At 41.2% G+C, this 24,889-nt stretch overlaps 1 protein-coding gene across 13 annotated transcripts in view; it reads left to right on the top strand.

The window, feature by feature from the left end:
• Window positions 1–14,135, top strand: part of LOC119128482 (adhesion G protein-coupled receptor L3-like) — a 90,639-nt gene extending 76,504 nt beyond the window's left edge. For 3 of the 13 annotated variants that reach the window (XM_037260918.1, XM_037260920.1, XM_037260919.1), the window contains exons 20-26: window positions 1,789–1,880; window positions 6,217–6,385; window positions 6,460–6,582; window positions 8,381–8,477; window positions 10,651–10,776; window positions 11,348–11,365; window positions 12,488–14,135. In XM_037260918.1, coding sequence (XP_037116813.1) covers window positions 1,789–1,880; window positions 6,217–6,385; window positions 6,460–6,582; window positions 8,381–8,477; window positions 10,651–10,776; window positions 11,348–11,365; window positions 12,488–13,374 — 1,512 coding nt within the window. In that variant the 3' untranslated portion in view covers window positions 13,375–14,135. Of the gene's footprint in view, window positions 1–1,788; window positions 1,881–6,216; window positions 6,386–6,459; window positions 6,583–8,380; window positions 8,478–10,650; window positions 10,777–11,347; window positions 11,400–12,487 lie in introns of all 13 variants that reach the window. The other 10 variants (XM_037260924.1, XM_037260929.1, XM_037260925.1 and 7 more) reach the window with 5 other exon arrangements.
• The last annotated feature ends 10,754 nt before the right edge of the window (window positions 14,136–24,889 follow it).

Genomic DNA, 24,889 nt, shown 5'->3' on the forward strand with positions numbered 1-24,889 from the left:
ATCCATCAAACTACTAGCGCTAAAGTTTACGCGCTAGTCATTTAGCCTCGGTCCTTATATCGTCCATTTAAAATATTACTTGAAAATGTATTTACGGCAAAAGAAATTGGGTCCATGGCCAAACTGCGTTAGTCAGGAAGTCGCGTGGAATCGAAGGGTGTAAAATCGAGGTTCAGGTGTATGTGAAAGGTGGGCTACAAATCTGAAGCCATTTTATTCTGTTAGCGGCAACAGCTAGCCATACCCTAAAAACAATTATTTTTCACCATGTTCCTGCAAAGGTTATTCATTGGTTGGATTGATAATAGACAAGCGGTGATTTCAAGATTATTCATGGCCATGCGGATTAACAAACATGTCAGAAAACATCCTGGCTTCATCCCACTTGGATGATCTACAGCAGCAATCTTCCTGCCCGGCTTCCTGCCACTCGCTAAATCCTGACATGCACGACGCGGCGCTCGTCACGCTCCACTTTTGGGAATCGCGCGACAACAGCAAAGCATAGATCCCGGCGGTTGCCTCGTGTCGTGATGCATTCCTTTCTCTCGTCAATGTAGCAAGGAGAATATCAATGTTGGTGTGCTGGAGCACAAATCCAATTAAAATAGCTCGAGGTGCTCCTAAAATGGGCTCAGGGATCCTTAGAAATTAGCTCAACATGGGTGATTTTTTTTTGGTTGCTTTCAAGAGGTTTTGGCTTTGTTGAATGAATAATGTTCCAATTTGTCACCTCTGTTCTAAAAAAAATTGCCTAAATTTGCAAACCGAGATGTCCCATTGAATCGGATATTTGTTCTGTCTCTTTTCAATTTGCAATCAAAAGGTAAAACGTGACTGATGATTTGGTCATTTATTTTTCGTTAATCTGTTTTCCTGGAAAAAAAAAATCTGGAAAATTGAAAGAATGAGTGACAGATTGAAACCCATAGAAAATGCTATTTTGAAACCATGAATAAATACGGTGGATCCTCTGTTTTAGTCATTAATCCATTTCAGAAAATATGACATATACATTCTAGAAACATTTATAGACGATAGCGACATACAAAACTGTATATAAATAATCAAATCCGTATTGTGCAAGCTTTTATTGGTCAAACTTCAAAACAAAAAAAATCTCAAAATCCTGATTTAATAACCTGCCAAAAACCTGACATGAGAGAAAAACTTTTTTATTTATTTAATGCTTTCAAGGTTTATATTCTAAACGTAACTCCTTCCCCTTTTACCATTTTCCAGCTTGGTGCTTCACTCATAAAATGATAAGTGTGTCCAATTTTGTACATCCTTTCTCTTGGAAGTCCACACGCTGCATTAAAAATTAATTCAATAGAATATAATTCATATTTGATGTGAATATTTCAAGCCGGCGCAAGTATTCAGTGGAAAACAAAAAATATCGAATTTTTACTTTCCAGGCATTTTAGGGCAAATGAGTTTGGATTTGCTTGTGTGGACTTTTGCCAATTTCCAGAAAGGAAGAAGTTTTTATTTTTAAATGCGTCACTCTGTTGTTCTTTTTTTTCTGGGGTGACTAAGATGAGAGGCATATGAATAAGTCAGGTGGAAGGGCTCGCTCCTACAAGTACGCATCTGTCATCCTTGGCCGCGTTCGTCTGTGAGGGGGGGGGGGGGGGGGGGGGATGCTGGGGCTTGCGCTTGTACCATCATGGAGGTTTCGTAGGATTTTGCGCTCTGTTTGGCAAAGTGAGGGGCAGGCGGACTTTACGCTCCAAAGTGGTCCGATTTGAAATGAAGAGATGCGTCTCGGCTTCTTTCCCGCAGCTCAACGTGATCTTCCTGGGCATTGCGCTCTACAAGATGTTCCATCACACGGCCATCCTCAAGCCCGATTCCGGTTGCCTGGACAACATCAAGTAAGAGCACTCGGCTTGCACTTAGCGTCCATGCCTACCTATTTTCATGCCGTGCGCTTTGAAACGGCACTAAGGGAGCTGCCTTTTTATACCCTTATGTTTAATGAAGCCTCGCCGAAGCGAGGCGTGTTCTTTGCTTATGATCATTTCTAGGAAAAACGATCAAATTGCCAATTTATGACGCTGTCATTGATCCAAATGGCGCCACACCAGCCATCCACATCAAAGCGCCCTTGACCAAAAAAAAAAAAAAAAAAGCCTGCAAAGCTTTACAAAAGCCACCCACTGTAACGACATCGGCTTTTGTAACGAGACATGAGTCATGTCATAAAAGCACAAATGAGTGGACAAAGTTGTGTTAATACGGGGAAGTAAATTTTACCGGCCCGCCATTGGCTAATTCAAAAGAGTCGTCAACAGTCCGTCATTGTGTTTTTTTTGCTGCGCTTCCGTCGTGGCTAATTGACACCCTGTCGCCACTATTTGTAGACCGTCAGTAAAAAAAAGTATAAAAAAAAATGCTTTTAGCATTTGGCCTACAAGTGCATTCAAACATATTATAAATGTATTTGAACAAGTTTTAACGGACTGCCCACCTCTGGCAATTTGCATAAATGAACCTGACCTTATTTTCACTTGTTAACATCTAAAACATTTCTAAACTTTCAATCTTGAAGCGACACACTGTGTACTGCTCCCATAGAGCGAGGCAGGAGGCGGAGTTTTATGACACTTACCATCTAGCATTCAACATTTAATAGACTCGTCATGCATTTTTTTAAATTTTTAAATTTAATTTTGTGGCATTGTCTATATATTTTTTTTATCCTGTTTTTCAAAGAATATTTTTGTCCCACAAAATATTATTCTTTAAAAACATATATATAATAATTTTTAATTATTAAGTTTAATTTTGTGGCATAGTCTATACTTTTTCTTTTCCTGTTTTTCAAATTTTTTCCAAATTGTGGACGGACCGAGGCTCTGTCAGACAGTCGCTGCCCTTCCACATTGTCGCTTTCAAGATATTTTCAAAGGCGGAGCATTCCTCTGGTCCCCTCCAATGAGTCGTGTCACGTTCCCGCGGTTATGATTGATAACGCCGAGCTCCCCTAATGCGCCTTAAGCCACGCTCCTAACGTGACTTCAAAACAGTCAGCCACGTTCCGCGTGACCGCCACAAAATTGGCAGCCCTCATTCATCTGACAGTTGTTTTTTTTATTTTTTATTTTAAGGTAAAGCTCATTACTCAGAGAAATGACAGCAACGGTGGCGGCAATCTGTGCTTGTATTTCATCATGACCAAGTCAAGGTTGTTCCGCTTTACGTGTAAACATGAACGGCAGCTTATTTGTCGTCGGGACTTTGGGCTTGTTTTTATCTTTTTATTTGATTTGATGCGAGTAGGGATTTTGCTGTCACGCCAAGTTGTTGTCTCACAATGTCACCACGCTGCTTTGCGTCATTCTCTTGTGTTCTTCTTTTATCATTTTCACCTTGATTCTGTTTCTTTCCTCATTTTAGCCATCGTTATTACGACGGATGCGTTATTGTAGAGTTGCACTGGTAAGACGCCGTGTTTTTTTTCAGTGTAGATTACAGTGGCTGTTGTGTTTTTCACGTGATTTTGCCCTCCCTGACTTTCCCGGATTAGGTATTGGATGTTTTTGCTCCCAAGCTCCCCCAAAAGTTTTATTTTATTTTAATTTACATTACATAATAGAGTTAGTTTATTATTGTGGCTCAATAAGTTTACTTGTCTCCTGTTTTAATATTTTGTTCTGCTCAAATAAGTCAATTTGAACAAGTTTTTATTTTTCATGACTTTATTGTTCTTGAATTAATTTTGCTGATCAAGCAATTTTAAAGAAAAATACGCACATTACTCGGTCTACTAATTGATGGGTCAAGGACCCCACCGTACCACACCTGGAGGTGTTCCTAATATTCTGATTTGGTGGCTTTGATGAAAATGTTCTACAGGATATTTTTTTCACTGAATAATATTTTGTCTTGCAAATTGAAGCACCTTTGAGTATTATGTCGTGCAGTTCAATATCAGTGTACATTTGAATACTTTTTTTTTTTGCATGATTCTTGCATACTCTCGAGGCCGGCGAAGCATTTATCTTTGGCTCGCACGGGAAATGAGCCACACGATGTCGCAATGGTTGACACCTCTGCTCATTCGAGTGAATTTGCAGGAAATTGATAGCAATTTGGTGGCACCAAATTGCCAATTTTTAGTGCTTCGGTTTGGTGATGAGCGCAATGAAACTTTTAGACTTATATTCTGGGTTGCCTTCTCTCGACTGCATTACGCTGAGAGTCGGTTCTCATTGACATTTTATACATGATGAATACAATTTTGAAATATTGGAATTAAATTAAATTTGACATTTTCTAAATTTCTGGATGCCATGTGCAACTATTGAATGTTCCCGTACTTTTTGCACAACTGTTCTTTTGCTGAGGATCAAAATTCAGACATTGTGCATTCAGAAGTTTCCCAAAGTTCACCTGGAACATTTATAGTGCATTTTAGGTTCATCCTGAGATTTCTCCCAAAAGCCCAATAACCCCAACTTTTATGTCCCGCAGAAGAATAGAAGTAGCGAAGATCTTTGAAATTGTGGAAACAATCACATTATTTATTCATTTATTTATTTTTGTTGTCAGCCTTACATTTTCCCTTTTCTTTAGTTTGTTTGCATTTTTTGTGCAGGAGTCAGTATTCTTGATGACCTCTAGTTAGAGGACAGCGCTCTGCTTTTTTTGCCCACTCTTGGCTTCGTGCTTGCCTTGATGAAGTACCCGCTCCCGCCAGGTCATTAAGACAGCCCCGGGAAAATGATGTGGAATTCATAAATCACACATTTCACAGCACACCTGAGCCATTTATTAGTGCTTTAAACGCGAAGGTCTGCCAGTGTTTACGACGACGGCTGGATGTTCCTGTGAGCAGAGATAATGCCGGACGGTAAATCACAAATCAGTCCTTTTGTCCGAAACGACGGAAATGCCGCTCGTGATGTGTTTCGATCTCCGATGTCACAGCCCCCCCTCCTCCTCCTAATGTTTACCACATAATTTGGGGAATGCGTTTCTTCTTTATGTTCTCACTTTTTTTTTTTTTGCCCAGCTCGCAGGATTATGAACCCAAGATCAAGTAAGGGAAATTTCGGAAAATTGTCAACCCCCTTTCCCGCTCAAAGCCATTTTTCATTTGACCTCACACTCGAAAAACCAAGAACCCGAATCCCTACCCGATGACATGATTTATGAGTGTGACACATGCCACCAGAAAAGTAGCGTTGTGAGTGGCGGCAAACTTTGGGATCGCACGGAAATTTACAACAATCCATCAAAACTTTCAACCTCAGCACCAAATTGTAATTCGAGTCACAAAAAAATAGAATCTGGCAACTTAAAAATCTTCTGACTTGTTTTTATTTTGACATGACCTGACTATTGTTGTCATTTTCTTTTGTTGCGATATTCACAAAGGCCTGTTTTTTTATTTTTATTTCAGTTTGTGGCTATACTCACCAAATTGTCAAACATAATTGGAAACATTCAACCACACAATTTCTGAAAATTGTAGCCCGGTAACTTAACAACACAGTTTCCTCGTCAAATTCTCACATTCATTATAAGTTTCTAACTTTTTGTCGACTTGTAGAGACATTGTCGACCTGAGCTTTAGAAAAACAACTCAGCGACTTGAACGTTGAAATTTGAGCCACTCGCTTATGAATCTAACAAGCTTACGAAAACAGACACGAAATACCGCATGTCTCGGTTTGCCCCAACATTACGAGACACTTAAGGCAATTAAACTGAGTGAAATATGGATTGGGTTGTAAATCTCCTGCAGTAAAAGTAAATATATTTGTTTTTTGCTGCCATTTATATGGACCTCCATTATCCAATATATGAAGTCGCAATTTTATGATCGTCTCGTATGCGTTTCAAAAAACGTAGCCAAGACTGTAAAAGCTCAAGAGTGCATTACATTCTTTGTCATCTCATTTGTTTGTGTGCCATATCTTCCATTCATTCAACAACCTTGTTGCTTTATTTTGCGCATCATTTTTGGACCCAGATGTGACTTAAAAGTTTTCCAGGGCCCAAAAGTCACAAAAGCACCAACAACGAAAGCTAAACTACTCACAAAAAAAGTTATAATGCAAATACACTGCCAGCTAGGTTAAAATGGATATTTGACGTCTATAGCCGTCAATGGCAGTGAATGAGTTCATTATGAAATTTCAACTATTTACGAGTCGTGTACATTTTGAGCAGTTGATTTAAGCAAATGGGTTGTGTTTGAAGATCGTGGGTGATCGGAGCCATCGCCTTGCTGTGCCTGCTGGGCCTCACCTGGGCCTTCGGCCTGATGTACGTCAACGAGAGCACGGTAGTCATGGCCTACCTCTTCACCATCTTTAATTCGCTGCAAGGCATGTTCATCTTCATCTTCCACTGCGTGCTGCAGAAGAAGGTAGGGCGAATGAGCGTCCAATCGAACGGTGGCTCATTTCCACAAAACGATTGCCTGACTTTTATTTTTTTCAGGTACGCAAGGAGTTTGGCAAGTGCCTGCGTACGCACTGCTGCAGTGGCAAAAGCATGGAAAGCTCCATTGGTTCCAAGGGGAATGCTTCTCGTGCTCCCGGACGCTACTCTGCTGGCTCACAGGTTGTCCGATCTCATTTGCCAGACAAGTTGCATGTGTTTACAATGATTTACCAGACTTAGCTCCGCCCCCCCAAAACACACTCACCTTTTGATTGGTGGTCCAGTTTTGAGAAAGGTTTTAAGCTTAGATATCTTGAGGGCAGTCAAAATGATAACGAAAGAAAATTAAGTGTGTCAATTAAGACTAAAAAAAAAAATTACTAACAAAACTTTAATGATTGGTCTTTGCTTAATAGTAGTCCACCGCCTTAGTGAGGCAGAATTCTGCCTGCCTCCCCTCATTCTTTTATCTGCGCTCTATCTCTATCGAATAATAAATTCATTAACTTGACGACAGAATATCTGACCACATTACATTGCAGTGGTTTGTGATAGTACCATCAATTTACCAATAAAAACTGCTGCCATGCTTTGCTAGTTTTCTATTGGTTTGAGTGGACTTATGAAGTCAACACAGCTCAATCGATTGTCCAATTTTTCGCATTTCCTCGCTGATTGAATCTCAACATCTTCCACTCACTTTTAATTAATTGTCAAAAAATGCCAATAGATTTCTTCTAAGTTTGTTTTTCCTCATTTCTAATTAGTTTTTTTTTTTTTAACAGCTCTCGTCTGTTTATTAAAAGAAGACTAATTACCCGCCAGTGAAAATTGGTGCTGATACCTTCCAATAATTTACCATGCCCAAGTGGAAGATGCAATCATTAACCATAATAATTAACTTTTAAAAAGCAGGGGGACATTTTAAGGTGGCACATTTGGTGCATTTTTCCTTGTCGCCTCGATTGTTCCCGCATTCCTCCCACGTTGCCGTCAAAACATTGGTTGAATTGCGCGATACTCTGTAATTGAACACCATGTCCATTTTCCAAAAGCATGGGACTCGCAGCCGGCCTTAATTATAAATCGTCCTTAGAGTCGAGCATGCGGCAGCAAAACCACGATTGGATTCAGCATGCAGATCAGCGCATTTAATTATACACGTAGCTTTGACGGGACGTCGGCGTTTTCATCTGACGGGTGTGGAAACACTGAAGTAGACGCCAAGCTCACCTTTTAAAAGAAGGCACAAATAATATTGCGGTTGTCTTGTTGCCATGTTGGAATCGCAGAAAAATTCAGTTGGCGTTTAAAATCTGTCAAAAATAAATCCAGCAATGCCAAGGCACTCTCACATATTAATGATGGCACTGCGAATATGTTGTGTGGGCACAAGGAACAGAAGTTACTTCAATTTTTAATAATAGTATTTACTGTTAAGTTTAGTAAAAAATCCAGAAAGATAAAAAATATATATATATATTTATTTATTTTCAAATGCGTTGATGTACATAATTACAGAATTCTTTTAATGGTGGCCAGGTCACCATGCCTTGGTATTCAACAATGAACTTTAAATGAGCAGTCACTTGGTGTCCCCGGGCCAAACCATTTTCCGGCAATGCCAGCACATCCCTTTCCAACCATTGATTTCTCAAACTGTAAAGATCACCCAAGATCACCCAACCTGCCAGCTCAGCAATACCACCAGTACATGCCTAATCCAGATCCCTCGTGGCCCAGGATCCAGAGTTGTCAGATAGCGGAGACCCTTAGCTTGGGTAACAGCCCGTGGGACTCCGCCGTAATTAACTTGGATTGGACCGTCTCAGAGTGAGTCTTCACTCCCCCAGACACAGATTGGGAAAGCCTGACTGATGACTTTATTATTGACTAGCTACGGACACTCCCCGACTTTGAATCCTCGGCATACGGCAGGCCGTGACTCTTTTAACGCTGTTGTTTGTCGATCCCACAGAGTCGGATCCGCCGGATGTGGAACGACACGGTCCGGAAACAGTCGGAGTCGTCTTTCATGACCGGCGACATCAACAGCTCGGCGTCGCTCAACAGAGGTATTTGCTCCACTTCTTTTCTTACAGGTTATGGATTTTCTCCAGTGAAAATTAGGTATCGCCAAATGGTATAGGTTTTTTTTTTTTTTTTTTTACTTTTACAAACCCGCCAAATTTGTTTGAAAATTAATTGTTCTATACGAGAGGACAGGGGAAAATGTCAATTTATCTGCCCAATTTATCTACCTGGGGGATCCAAGCATTATTTATTGGGGGCTCGTGCCCCCACATCCCCCCCTCTAGCTCCGCTAGTGCATGTATCACAAATGTTGCATGTTAGTTCATATCCAATGAAAAACATTTTTGGAGGTGCTTTGACGGTACGTTGGTCATTGGTGCTGGGTCATTTAAGTATCCAACAAGTTTTATTTTCACAGCACGGGTCGTGCACGTCATGCATTATTAAATAAGCGCCTAATTTTTCCCCCCATCAAGCATGGCCAAGCTGCGGCTGGCAAACTTCAAAACTGCTGATTTGCCACCTAAAAGTCAATGCAGTGGAAAGTCTCGCTTGGAAAGATGTTCATTAGAGAAAAAAAAAGTTGTAATGAATATAAGGCAGCGCTTCTCCAACTCAAGGTGCACAATCTGTTGCTTTTAGATCTCTTTATATAATTTTCATAAAATTCTTATTATCGTAGTGTTTAAAAAATGGTTGGCAAATTAATGATGTATTTTCAAAATAAGATTAAATAAAGGCATATATGAAGTAAAATGCATATTCTTACCATCGTCATTATGACAATAATAATTATAATAAAAATGATCATTGCAATAATAAAGTATTAACTGAGATTAAAAAGAAAAGAAAATATTCTTTGCAGCCTCCATTGAAGGAGTCTTGACATCAGGTTCGGCATTCATCTTGGAGCCCCCATCTCCGACTTGATGGTTGGCACGCTCAATTGGCGCTGGGTGCTAATGCACAGTTACACTAATGGATGATGACGACAACACAAGGAGGACGTGTCAAGATCTTGATAATTAGCCACTCAACTCTCGCCTCCATCAACGGCTTTTAACCAGTCAACACGGCTCCTCCATAAAGATAAAAGCCACGTCTGAATTATTCACCGGATTTCCTACGAGTCCTGCAAGGCACCTCCGAGTTTCAAACGACGCTTTCGCAATTGCCCAATTTATGAGACGGAATAAATGTGGGATGTGTCACACACACTGTTTGTTGAACGCATCGCAATTTGGCGGGCGTCAAGCGGTGACTGATTTTGAGAAACAAACAAAAAAAAAAAAATCTGCATTTTCAAGAAGCCTAATAAGAACTTTGAATGTGAAAGCTGAAAGCCTGCAATCATCCATTTAGAGAAGTTTTCAAAGAACACAATTTTTCCTGCATGGCACGCTGACTTCCCTGAGATCGAAAACAAATCGGTATCTCTTCAGGTTGTCTTCCGATGAAAAACATTTCTAAGTTTGAGCTGATATTTCTTCACGAATCCGATATCGGAAAAATATTACGTCGGCGCCGTCTAGTGACAACTTGATGCTAATGGACAAAGTTGAAGTCATTAAAGAAATCTTTGTTTCGACACAAGTCACGCTTGGCCACCATCTTGTTGCATCTCGAGGCAATTATACACAAACTGGGATCTCCACGTTTTCCTCCATACAATCCGCTAACTCTATATTTCCTCCAATTTTGTGCCTTTTCCCCCCAAATGAAACCCGTTCCAACATTTGTCTTAACATTTGTGGCCTCTCTAAATTAATGACGAGGAGCGTTTGAACGTTCATGGTGATGTTCGCAACGTGTTTCACGGTGTCGCATTTGTTATCTCTATTTTTTTCTATTTGTCCCGTTACGCGTCTGAAAAGACTTTCATTAGCACAAGCCCTAACCGTGGCCGCTGCACTTTTTGCTGCACGGATGCACTAATGGCCAACATTAGCGCTTGGGTTTCATCAGCCGCATTAGCGTTTATCAGTCCAGTTCTCCCCGACTACCCCCCATTCCACCATCTCCCCGTCACATTAATGATCATGTGATCATTTGGATGTTGATGGCTCTCGGCTACATCTGCCCAACTGATGTGTTTTCTTTCTCTTTCTCCCGCTCTGTCTCAATTTATCCACCCACCTGTACCTGTTCCTGCCCCCCCCCCCCCCCCGTTGTTCCACCTCTCCTATCCTACTCTGTCTTCTCTGGCTGCTGCAGGGGCTATGGCTAACCATCTTATACCTAATGCACTCCTACGTCCTCATGGCACTAACAATCCGTATAATACATTGCTCGGGGAGTCGGCAGTCTATAACAACCCGCTGGGCATGTACAATGCACAAGGTGCGCTCGCTTCTCTTCATTCTTTGGAGTTGGAGCAGTGTTAAAAAAAAAAAAACACTGCTCTAAATGTTTGATTTAATTCTGCCTTTACAATGCAATGAAATGCATGGCTGGAGATGACCACAGTGTATTTCAATGGCCATTGTTTCCAATACAATACAGTGTATGAATGATGTTGCGTTAGCGCTAGCATAGCAATGGTGTCCAAAAAAATGTTTCTCCAATTGTTTACGATACCATATATGACCAAATGATCATTGTTACTACTGCAATCCACTTTCTGCAGTATAAAATGGTGGTGTAATAGCCACGACACCTCTCCATGTTGTGTTAGCGCTAGCTTAGCATCACTGTCAAATTAAATGCGCCAATTGTTTATGAACAAAATAATTTCACTGCCATTGCCATACACTGCTTTTGTTGCCTAAAATGGCCAGGATGGCGCTCATGTTTTGTTAGCATTAGCATAGCATCATGTTTTTTTTGTTTTTTTGCTGTGTGCATTTCTATTGAAGCTGTGACCGTTTTGCTTATGTTGTGCTCTTCTTCCCCCTCATGCTGTCCCTTTAAGAGCCCTACAGAGAGACAAGTATGGGAGTCAAACTAAACATTGCATATCAAATGTAATTGACTTTGGCTTTTACTTCCTTTTCACTCCGTGCTGACAAAGTCATGCAACAAAGGCTCTTTTCAAAATAATTGCAAAACACGTATCGGCACTTTTAATGGCGGTTGCCATTTCAACACGGTTCAACGTTTGGAAAAAAAAAAAAGGGACATCAATATGAATTGACTTGTTTTTTGTTGTTGTTGGGGTTTTTTTTCCGCCTTTGTTCGTGCACTTTGTATTCTGTCAAACAATGCTGTTAAAATGCTCGTACGGGACAATATGGCTGGGTCCAGATTGACTTTTATTTTTAGTTCTTGAATCTGTTTGTGCTTGTGTGCTGTTGTGTTGTGCTTGAGCTTTGTGTGTTGCAATGTCTGTGTTGCCATCCATTCAAACATAATGACACGAAATGCAGTGGAACTTCTGAGGTGAGCATTCAGATTCAGAAATCGCCATAAAAAAAATTGAAATTGGATTTATAAAGCTGTCCACAACGTACATATAAGCATTTCCATCTTTTTTTCTACATTAAGTGTGTATTGTGGCAAAGAATTGCCTTTTTTTTCTTTTATTTTGCCTCCCATAAACGTCTCCAATTTCTTTTTACATATTTTTCCTCAATGAAAAACTTTTTTTTCGCCTCAATCAAAAGCATTCATCATATTTTTTTCTCCTGTGAAATGTTCTCCAATTTTTGTTCTCCAATGGAAAGCATGTCTCCAAATTTTTCCCCCAAATGAAAAGCCAGCATTCCCAATTAAGTTTTTCCTCTAATAAAAAATAAAAAGCAAAAGCATGATCTCCAATGTGTCATACAAAGCTTTGAAATTTTAGTCTTGAGGCAACACTTGGCTGCATTGTCCAACATTAGAGGTTCCACTGTATTCAACTGGGTATCAGTATAGGCTTTTAATAGAGATGCCATATTTTTTGTGGGCTCCTTGTTTGCTATCCAAAAAGCATACAAAGAGCTCTATTGGTGAGGACAGATTTCAGGCTAAAAGCGCTGCGGAATTTGATGGGTGTTATTTTCGCGCCAATTACATCCCATCAGCCTTTAATACGGCCGCTTTGCCCCCACCTCTGTGTCTGTCATTCCAGAGGGACTCCTGAACAATGCCCGGGATACAAGTGTCATGGATACACTACCACTGAATGGTAACCACGGCTACAGCATCGCCAGCGCCGACTACATGAGCGACTGCGTCCAGATCATCGAGCGGGGCTACAACCACAAGGAGACCACCCTGGAGAAGAAGATCCTCAAAGAGTTGGCCTCCAACTACATCCCGTCCTACCTGAACAATTCGGCGGAGCACAACCGCAACCTGGTCAATAAGCTGGTGAACAACGTCAGCAACGGGTCCAAGGAGAGCGGCTACGCGTTTGGATTACGAGCGCCGATGGGCATCAACTCCGAGCACGCCACCTTCGGCGGACACCCCGACGAAGGTCTGGGCTTGGAGTCCAACGTGCCGCTCTTGCCCCAGAGAGCGCTACCCTCGTCGGACCGCTCGTTCGACCGCTCGCTGGAGCGCCTGCACCGGCCACCGCCCCTCCCTCTGCCCCATCGCCCCTACTCGGCCGCCCCGCCCTCGTCGTCCCGCCGGCGGATCCCGCAGGAGAACAGCGAGAGCTTCTTCCCCCTGCTCAATGACGACGAGCACGCCGAGGAAGACGAGGGCTCGCCGCTGCCGCCGCCCGCTCAGCGCCAGAGAGACTCGCTGTACACCAGCATGCCCATGCTCACGGGCCTGCCCGCTGGCCCCAAGGACGGGGGCGAAGCCAAGAGTCCCGGAGCCAGCTCGGACGACGTGTACTACAAGAGCATGCCCAACCTGGGCTCCGGGAACCACCTCCACCAGCTGCAGTCCTACTACCAGCTGGGACGCGGAAGCAGCGACGGCTTCATCGTGCCCCCCAATAAGGATGACTTGTCCCCGGAGGAGCCCCCCCAGGAGCCCTCGCACCTGGTGACCAGCCTATAGACGGACCCCCATTTGGTCACGCCATTTTTCTGTTCTCCATCAGTCGCCGGCACTTTCTTTTTACTGCCGTGTCTCTGAGACAATGAGATTCCATTGTGGAAAAACTTTGACAAAGGGGGAGGGGCCAGCTGAAGACACTCTCGCGTCGGATCATCTGTGTGAAAAGTTGTAGTCGGACCCAAACAAATCCAAACTATAGACAAGAGACTATTTTATTATTCACATAGACGTTTTTTTTCCCAAGGATTTATTTGGCAAATTTTTGTTTGCTGAAGAAGTCAAAGCAAACAAAAAAAAACATGAAAGCATAGCTGCTCTTTTCTTTGTGAAATAATAAAAGGGAGGGAAAATGATTCTATGTAAATGTACAGATAAACTAGCTAAGCTTTTCTTTCGGACGATCGACCCTGTCTCTGTTCCTGTGACCGATTTTTGTTTCCCTGTTCTCATACAAAAAAAAAAAAAGAATGACATCACGTTATTTGTGAAATCTTTGTTTTCAGGTCTTTTTTTTTTTGGTGGATTCCCTCTTTTCCAGTGTAGATAGCAGAGTTCTGTCCCAGTGGTTGCCATGGAGGTGTCCCTCAGAAAAAGCTTCACGGTGCAGCGAGTAGCGAACGGGAGCACTGATGAGCACTTAGGCACTTCTTGTACAATAGTGGCTGTTGTACTTATTAAAGAAAAAGCTTTTGGAGTGATACGAAAAGATGCTTTTTTTTCCCTCTTTTATTTGTTCAAAAATAAAATGGACGTACACTTACCATGAGATGAATACACCTTTTTTTTAATCCGAGAAATATTTTTTTGTGGTTATTAATTTAGAAAATGCAATAATGGTCATATAAAAGAAGTTATTACATGAAACACAATATTAACTTAACATGAAATTAGTTTGTCTCGTTATTTGAATGCAACCAACATTGTTTTTCTGTAGGCTAAAACCTCTTCGCATTTTTTTGTTCTTGTTGTTTAAAGAAAAACATGAAAAGAAAATTTGTTTACTTTGCAAATTGGACGCAGTATTCAAGCTTTCCAGGAGTCGTTCTTTTGCACTGTACCGCACGCTGTTTTGCACTTTTATATTTGTTGACAAAGGTATTTTTTAGGCCGGCTTGCCTGCTAGCTTCAACACAATCTGAAGAACCCACTGAGAAATCCATAAATTATGTGAGTAATAACTTTCATGTTCACATTAAGTCATGATGTTTGGTGCTATCCTGTATGAGGCAACTAGTGTAGTAATTTGAAATTGATTTTGTGAAATCACAGTTTATTGATTGAAGCATTAGCATAGAATTAGCTGTTAGCTTTAGCTAGATGAAACTGCTAACAGCGTGTGCTTTCTTCTTGGTTTTGTTTAGCTTGCCGGTAAGCCACAGTGCCACCTCAAAGCTTTTCCGAAGCTTCGCTCATGGCATGGCAAATGGTCAACAAAACCTCCTGGGTGAGTTTGTGAAGTATTTATTTATATTGTTAAAGTCAATGTCGAAATAAATGTAAAAAAAAAATATGCGGGATTGTACTGTATGATGTGCAAAGATTAGTTTTATTGAGTTCACATTTAATGTTTATAGTATCAATAATATTCATAAAGTATTAATAATACAATGAAATGCAATTTAGTTATATATGAATTTGTCATAATGTGTCGTGTATTTATTGTATATTTTTAAATTACATTTAAAAATAACTTTGCCACTGGGTGGAAACGGCAAAATGTTACCAAATATTGTGGTGTGTTTTTTTTCGGGTGCCAAAACAGAATTTCATTTCAGTGCCATTCTATTCTTACGATTTAAGGTACAACTCTAATCATCATTGCTGCAGCTTTCTCTAAATATTTCAATGTGAATGATTGTGACAATGTGTTTTTACCAACAGCGATCATACAGATATTTCAGAATTTTGTTTCATTTCCTTAAAAATACAAAAAGGAGAGTGCAAAACAGAAAGATACGGCAGCTATTATCTTGTTTCGATTGGAGCAGTTATCTCCAGCAGCACCTGCTTGTTATGGGGCCACACTGTAGTAGAAATAAAATGACACGTGTCATACTGTCTGCGGTGACCCCTCCCAACAAATGATGGGGGGGGGGCAATCGATAGCTGAGAATGTCGGGCAGAATTCCAAATGAAAGGTGAATCAATGTCATCTTGCCCTTTGTGAATTGGGACAACGTGGAAAAAAAAACATTAAATAACGTTGTCTTTTATTTATTTATTTGGTGCAGGATAGCATTGATTGGAGGTAGAGCGGTGAAGTTTTCCCACAAGGTCACACAAAACAATATGCAATGGAGGGCACGTATGGGCAGAGCGCTCTGGTAAGACTTGCCTTTGTCCATTTTTCTTCTATATGTTGGAAATGTAGGAGAAAAATGTTTTATTTTTATTTTTAAAAAGACATCATTTAATCAATAAACAAATCTAACCATCTTAATCAAGTGATGAATGTGAAATAAAAAGAATTAATGAATTGAAAAAATGTCAATCATTACATGGAGAAAACAATATATTGTAATATGAACTATAATGAAATATATTTTTAAAAATATACTTTTTATAGAAGTTGAAATAAAGTCACAGTTTCCAATTCCCCACAAAGATGTATTTTCATACTATTAGTCACGTTTAAGAATGAAGTTGACATTGGTATCGGTTTTCCTGGCATCACAGACATCGAACGTTTAAGCTCACGGACATCCGACTGGTGGTCTGACTAGTCGCCGGACTCCCCGTTGGCGGCCAATCAACAAAGATAATCTTTTGAATTAAGAGGAAAGGGGGGAAAAAGAAAAGCAGGGTGAACACTTTTGATGTGATAAGCAGCCTTTTGTCCACGCAGGCGATGTTATTTTAATTAAATATACGAACACACGGTCGCGGCCCCAGATGCCGGAGTCTAAATAAAGATAGCATCATCTCATCAAACAACCACCACCACAGCCGATCGCCCCAGAGTGTTTCAAGGGCAGAATTATTTTCTATTAGGGCTCCTCTCTTCTGGGAACCAGCCAATTTTCTTTATTATGATAGAATCAGCATATTGCAGATGGAAGCGGGCGATAGCCTGGCGGCACGACCAAAACGTCGACGGACGTCTATACAGTGGACAATGTAAGCCGCTCGTCCTTTACAACGAGCCAAGCTTTTCCGAGCCGTTCGTCTCTTGACCTTGCCTCTTTGCAGTCTGGCTCCTTTCAAGAGAAATATGACCAGGTTATGGGATCAACTTGTTGTTGCATTCGAGGTTAGCAAAGATTTGATGTATATATACCGTATTTTCCGCACTATAAGGCGCACCGGATTATAAGACGCACCTTCAATGAATGGCCCATTTTAAAACTTTGTCCATATATAAGATATATACATTTGGCCCGCGGGCCAGACTTTGGACACGCCTGCTGTAGTGGCTCAATATTGGTCCATATATAAGGCGCACCTGATTATAAGGCGTACTGTCGGCTTTTGAGAAAATTGGAGGTTTTTAGGTGCACCTTATAGTGCGGAAAATACGGTGGGTACATACACACACACACACACACACACATATTCATTGAGCTCAAAACTGCAGCGCAGCTTTCTGATTGGTCAAGAAGGCATGCAAATGCTTTTGACTGATTGTTACCATGACAAAAGCTTTGTTGCGCAACCGTCGTTATTAGCTCGGGCGAGTTGGAAAACACGGCAGTAAAAAATGATTACAGACAGCCATGAAGAAATACGAGCGTTGACGTGGCAAGGCGACGGACGATCTCGTCGGCGAAAGCGATGAGTTATGGTGTTCTCGTCGCAGATTTCATATTTTTAGAGCGTGATAAATCGCCGACTAAATTTTACGACAATTACATGAACTGAAGCCAGGAAACGACACGTTGAAATAGCAGCGCTCGCATTGAAATGTCATACAAGGAAAGGAGATGGAAGAGTCATTAAATAGTGGACACAATGTGTAGTGTTCCTGAAATTTAAATGTATTTTGAAATCCAGGATATGTGGGAAAAAATTATTAAAAATATCACACACAAAAAAAAATGGTGTGTTCTTTCATTAACACCCTAAGATGGCACCAAAGGCCAAACTTGAAGGAAAGTAGTAATTGGTGTCAAGGAGGTTTGTTGTGTGATGCATCTCAACTGTGTGAAAATCTTTTGGGGGGAGGAGCTACATTTTGCCTGGGTTGATAAAGAGAGTCTTAGCTGCATGTGTATATTTTTGCAAGTGCATTTTTCCAAAAATGAAATAATCTATTCATTCTTAATTAAAACGTAAGTAATGATATTTTTTCGGGAGATTACGTCTCTATTTTCCTTTTTTTTTTTTTGCATTTTTCACGCAGAAAATCTCGAGTTGTCCATTCATCTTGTGCCATACCGCCAAACATTATGCTTCCCATTTCAGTGGATTTATGGACGCTCATGAAGAAAGAAAAATAGAGCCGCAAGATGCCAAAGGGCAAGAGACAATCAAAAAAAATAAAAGCTGATCTGAAATGAATGCTCCCGCATTGTATGGAAATGTCATCGCAGGCTTCATGGTCAATAATTTCCATTGAATGACTACACGAGAGTAGTTGTCCTCTCCCTTAATGAAGCAAGAAAACACTTCATTGACCTTAGGCTATTACTTTAAACGCAATTCTCAATCGATACACACCGCGGATAGCTTTCTTTGCTATTGCTGACGTTGATATATTTCTACACCAAAAATATTTTTTCAGCACATATTTTTTCTTAATTAGACCCGCCCCCAACGAAAAATTGTGGTTCGATTTTGGACAAAATGTTTTAAATAGTTTACATATATATATATTTTATTATTATTACAGTATTTTCCTTTTGTTATAGATGACCGATGACCTTGTAAGATGCGCAATCCCGACACGGAGGGGAGGATGCGCCAAATGGAAGCTTTACACAGGAAATTGAAGTGTCAGCCAGATTGAGGGGGGTGGAAATAAATCTCGCCCCCCCCCCTCCAAAAAAAGAAATATCATCTAATAGCTTTTGATTTTCTTTCAAGCCAAGTGTCCGCTTGTGCAAATGTCAGATTTAATGGCCGTTTGTCTTCATGGAACAATGTTTGGATGCGGCTCAGCAAGCTGTTATCGGTGCGCTTGCTCGTCTACCGATGTAATTCTTCGTTTTTAACTTTTGTCGCTAACCGCCGGTGAATATTCCATCAAAGCTTCTTTTTGATAAATAGGCCACCGTGACTAAACTCACTCCTCTTCCCAGGCATATATTTACAAATTGCACTTGACTCTCAACAGACTTTCCGAAAGTCTCGTGTGTCAACCTGTGACAACACGTCACCGTGACCTTCAAGTTCGGCTTTCAGTCAAACACGCCTCGCTTCAATCTAACTCAGAGCAATGAGCCCGGAGATGGCCGAGACCGATTTCCACTGACAATCTCCAATCATTCCTTTTTTTTTTCTATCGTGCACATTTGTGCTGTTCTTGTCTCCCGGGAGGACCTAAACAAGACGAGTATTGGGGCGTTTTGACAAGGCACCCCTCGGAGCAGATCACATAGCGCAACTCCAAAATGGCCTTGTCTCCACTGCAATTTCAGCGAACAAATGGTCCACCCAGAATCATCGCGCTCGTTCTCTGACATTTCCACGTATTAGCCGAGCTCGATCTAAGCGGAAACGCGTTTATCCCGGAGCGCGGCGTCGTTAATCTCAACGAATGCTAACGCTATATATACTCGACCGTACGTAAGGGACTAATGAGAAGACCTACTTAGAAAATGAAGAACACCGTTTTCTTAGCGTAATAGCTCACGTCCTCACTCAACTCCTCCTTTCTCGTTATGTTTTGGTGAAAGATTGAAAAAAATGTATGATATGAAAAAAAAATGGGGTCACATTAATAGCATTTGCACCTCTCTCCACAGTGGGAGGCAATCAAGAGTTACACAATGCTTAAGTCATCGCTGATTTCATTTTATTTCTTCTGTTCATTTTATTTTGTATCAAAGTAGATTTCTTTCCTTTTGACTTGAACGAAAGAATTCCTAGTCATCATTCAAATATAATTACATTAAAGATGAACTTTGACCCGATTTTTGGCGCCCCCTAGAGTCCGCGGCACTTTTAGCATCTGCCTATTTGGCGAGCAATAGCAAATATCTGTGGCTAATTGATGCGCTTTGTAATTGCCATGATTTTTTTTTTCAGGCGACACAAAAACAAATAATGGAGGAAGGGGGCCCGAGCTTCCCCCAAAATATTTGCAAATCCACAAATAAATTCTCTAATGATCACGTCCCACAAATAGTCATAATTGTCTGCAAATCTCTTGATATCGCACAAATACAAATTGTAATTACAGAAAAAAAAAATCTTTTCTTGCCGTTGATGTTTTGGCGTATTTTAACGTGGCGAGTTGCCGGCTGCCCGATCGCCGGTGGCGCTTTCACGGCTAATATAGCGTCGTTGGCTGGGAAAATGTTTTTGTTCACGGGCCGCCTGGCAGGCAGGCTCGTCCGAGTCGTATTTGTCACAAGTAATTAATTCGCGTGCCGTAAAAACGCCCGGCGGGCGGGCGGGGATGATGGGGAAAGGTGGCTTCATTAACCTCCCGTGCTGCCCGCCAGGCTTTGCCATCTATCGCCCGCCTCCCGCCCACAAAACAACACCATGGCGTCCGACGAGGCAACCTCCGCCAAGGCTACGTTGAAAATCACCGCAGGCCGGCAATAAAAATAATTAAATACTCTACCACCGCTACTCACAGTAATGCTTTTACACGTTATATTTCTTCTTTTTGTGAGATCTATTCTGCTACTACTACAACCACTAACAGTATTTCTTCCAACTACTACTACAAGTTACATTTCTACTAATACTGCATTTTTAACTTATATTGTTTTGCCTAGTAGTGCTAAAAATAAAAACTCCTACTTCTGCTATTACTGCTGGTACTAGTACTATTATTGGTACTTGTCCTCTTAATAATAATACTGGTCAACAAATTTGATGGCTTTATCAGAGATGGCTTTTTGTCCCTAAACATATTCTTGATGCTGATTCAAAAATGGTTTATGATATATTTTCATTTCCTGTTTTTAAATTAGACCTATAAAATAAAGATTTTAACCATGCATGATGTTTTCAGAAAAAAATACACTTGTTGCTTCTTTCTTAATTATTATTATTATTATTATTATCATCATTATCAAAAGATGATGTTCTAAAGAAAGAAATAGGGCAGATTTGGAATCAGCAAGAGTAAAAATATTATAACTATAACTATTAACTTGCATCTTTGATGAAAAAGAAATATGACCAGTGTTGATGTCATAGTATTTGCACTACAACTTACTTATACTACTGCTTGTCCTAGCAATACGTACAAAATCCAGTACTGCTCCTAATCGCAGCAAGCTCTAGAAATAAAGTTGAGGAGAGTTTTACTGTGAACACAAAGCACATTTGTTTGGGAACAGAGTCCAAAAATTCTCTTGTGCCCTTCAAGTGTTTCCCAAAGCAGCAAGCACAAAAGCCTCACTCTTCTCCTTCTTCTACATTTTCTTCCCCCGACGCATCCTTTTCCCCACTCGCACTCCAGTAGCCGCTCGCTCCCGCCCACCCCCACCCCCCGCTTTATTCAAAATTGACATTTCACGGTGCTTAATCTCCAAGGAGGTACAAATGGTGCATTCCATCACGCTGAGTGATATGAAAAGCCCCAGACCTTTTTTCAATGGGATATGAGAGACACAATCAAATAAATAAATCACCGTCTTCCCGGAAAGCCACAGTAGCAGTGACAAAACCGTGAAAGGGGTAATTTTGGGGCATTTCAGAGAAAATAAATAAATAAAAATTGTCTGTGTGTCACAAGTGCTTGCTTGAATGGGTAAGGAGCACTTTGACAGGCTGACTGGAGCCAAAAGACATTTGCTGCTTTGCTTTGGGCTATGGGGCCGCGTTTGACGCACACGTTGACAGCGTTGTCATAAAAATCGGTTTATTTTTACATTAAAATAAATAAATCACAACACTGGTAATGACAATAAGGATGGTGATAATGAGAACGATAAAATATCCAGTCCACATCCCGTTCCTCTCTACCAGCCCCCCGGCAACCCGATGACATCATCACGTCCTGGCCTCGGAAGACATATTGGAGTGAGCCAGGCCTCCTCGGGCCCGGCCTAATCATCGGTCGTCCGGGCCGTCATGGCTGACATCCGTCATAAAACCCTAACCTCGGGCACGACTCACTCCCAGCTTCTCAGGGATTTTATGAGTGGCAGCATTATTACAGCTCTAGAATGGATTACCGCTGCCTCCACGCGCACCGGGTGGGAGGTGTTTTGCCAAATTGCTCGTCTCACCCACCCGCCGCCTTATTGTTCCCAATTTCCTGGCCTCACCTGTCAACTGAGGAGCCACTTTTTTATTCAAGACAAGACTCAGGGCATCCTGCTACCTAGTGGGGGAACTGGGGCGAATAGCACTGCAGGCACAACAACGTCTAACTAATATGAGAGTGTTTATTTTTTGTAATTATGGACAGATACTTTGGATCCAAGAGGAGATTAAGGGCACTGTGCAGCAAAGTGGAGACTATGAAATATGCTATTATAGCGTACCGAGCTAAAGCACATCAGCAAGGTAAACTAATCTTTGTGGACATTTATTTTTGCCATTATGGAGGGATATTTTCTATCCAAGAAATGACTCAGGGCACTATGCGGCAAAGTGGAGACTGTGGAGTATGCTACTGTAGCATGTCAAGCTAAAGCATGGCAGCGGGTTAAACTAAACTTTTGTTTTTCTCATTATATCAACACTGCAGTATACAGTAAAGGCTTGCACCAGGGTTAGCTTTTGTTTGCGGTTTATTTTTTTTTATCATGAACCAACACTTTATGAGAGACTAAGGGCATTGCGTAGCACTAATGCAGTGAATACTTGCATACGCATTTGTGGCATATTTGTGTTGTGGTGCACCTTGTCACGATGACAAAGTTGCCCGTATCTCACCGTATCTTTTACAATTCCCGAGAGCATTGGTACTTTTAGCACCTTGTAAATCACAAGTTTAAAGCGTAGCGCTGTACTTTCGGGATTATTTGCATGATCCGAGTTGTGCCCATGTAGTTTACTCTGTAAGACCATCACCAGACAAAATTGGCCTTATCATAAAAAATGCTGCAGTTTTTTTTGGGGGGGAGGGGGCGTTGTTTCTTTACATCCCATGTCAGCCCCAAAGGAGCAAGATGCAAATTTCCTAAATAAGGTGTTGTCCATATTCTACAGGAAACGCGTAGCCGCATTACTCACTGCTGCATATACAAAGGCCACACTGATATATTATCAACACGCTGTCATATATTATCTTACTTCTGGCCACATCAGTTATTTTCTCACTACTACTGGTGTATTATTTTTTTTGAGGGGGAGGGGTGATGCAGAAATGCCTCACAGCATATCACATGGCAATCCCCGAACAGGCTGTGAGGGCCACACCGCAATATCATGAATCCTATCATATATTACTTTTCCAATATACATTGTCAATGATACCAATGCAAAAATTCAATCCCATGCACGGTACAGCAAAAAAAAAAAGTAAAGTAATACACGAAGATAAAAAAAACTGCATTACAATAAATTTGTTGTCATATTTTTAAGATGGTAAATTAAAGCCTATAAATATATAATATATGCTGATTTAGTTTATGTATTATGTTTATTTAGTTTATGGTACTGGGTCCTCGTGATTGATGCTTCAGGCAATTTGACTCATTAGCTACATCAGAAAGAAAGGTCTTTGTTTACAATTTATTATCGTGTTAAATTGTGTTCATTTTATATATTCAAAAAGAAATTTGTGGTACATTGCAGAACTCTTTGCAATTTGCTATTGGCCTCGTCAGTGAAGAGTCCAGTACAAGTGTGGGAAGAGCGACACGCCCGGCACACCGTTTGTCCCCCAACAAGTTGAGTCTGGTGAGGCGGGGTCTCCATGGCAACCGCTCGTCTCCTGTACAAGGGTACCGTGGCAAAAATGTTCCCGTATACGCACGTCCATTCAGCTTGCGCCATTACTCCCCAACGAGGCCGTCTTTGTGCGTCCAATTGAAACTCTTTACGCCAGCTGAATGCCGAATGAAGCCCGGCGACCTCGCCGTCCGTTCAAATAAACGCCGTCGTTTGGAAGCGCTCAAATGGTGCGCCGTTATCGCGTCGTTGGAAAGGTCACGCGTGCAGCGGAGGCTTTCAATCGGTCCTCTTGGGGGCTTTTTGTCATGTTTGGAGAGAAATTAGAAATGGGCTTCCTTTGTAATGGAAGTTTTTGAGAGGAGGTGCGAGTAAGAGGGGGTGCGCCAACTCACTTATTTTTAAAAGCTAGGAAAAGGTTAATCGATAGAAGTGGTACAATGCAATGCAGATTGTTGTTTTTTTTCGTGATGGGGTGGGGGGGCTGGTGTGCCAAAGCCATCATTATATATTTACAGTGGAAATGAGACCTATACTTGGCTTTTTTTTGGGGGGGGGGGAGGGGGTGCGACAACACAATTGTTTTGAATTTTTCCAGTGGCTTTTTAGGGGTGCACCAAGTCTGTTCTGATGTTGATGCCAGGGCTCAGCTTTAAAAGTTTGGGTAAGGATTTGCAGTGTCTCCCCCCTCGCAAAGATAAAAAAATGCAAATCATTTATTTACCGTTCTCCATTTGATCGTGTTTAACATGATGCCTTTTTTTGGCTTTGTTTTGTCTGATGTTGACAGGGGGTGTGCGGCTTAAAAAGTTTGTCTGGCACCGATGAGTTGAATGGAGTGCATCCAAATATCGAGGTGTTGTTTTTCTCCTGGAGTAGCTGTGTCAAACTATAGAAAAGTTGATGTAAAAAAAAAAGGAAAAGTAGATCAGACGCGCTTGTGCACAATCCGTGTGGGGGCCGTGTTTGGCCAAAGTCAAAACAATCGCAAGAGCATCTGTCGAGGAGGGCTGACATTTTCTTCTCCTCAACTTCTCTGTTCTTTTTCCCTTTTCTGTATTTTTTTTCCTCGGGACATGGTTGACACGGAATAGAAATTCGAGCTGTGACCTTGTTGGACTAGCACGCCAGCTGTGTGCTTGCGTGTCACCACGTCTACGGGGAGGAACGACACTATTTCAGTTTTTATCCAATATGCGGGTTCCGAGGTCAGCAGACTCTCGGGTCAGTTAGTGGAGCCGAGAGTTGAAAGCAAACATGGTGCAGCAGCATTTGGCTGTTCTGCTGCATACGAATTGAACTGAAGTTGGCTTCAATTGTGAATTCATGTTCTTCCGTGATGCATTTTACTAAAAATAATAAATACTATAGTACTTTTTGATTATTTACTTTGACTTTAAATTCTTTTTCCTTGAAATGTTTATATTTTAACTTGGCTTCCGTTAGCTTGTGAATGGAATACGCTATATTAGAACAGCTGCCTTATCTAGCATCAGCGCTAACATACAAAATGTTATGCCTTGAAAAAAAACACCAATGGCATCAGTGATTG

The sequence above is a fragment of the Syngnathus acus genome, chromosome 10, assembly GCF_901709675.1.
Source record: "Syngnathus acus chromosome 10, fSynAcu1.2, whole genome shotgun sequence".
NCBI classification, from domain to species: domain Eukaryota; kingdom Metazoa; phylum Chordata; class Actinopteri; order Syngnathiformes; family Syngnathidae; genus Syngnathus; species Syngnathus acus.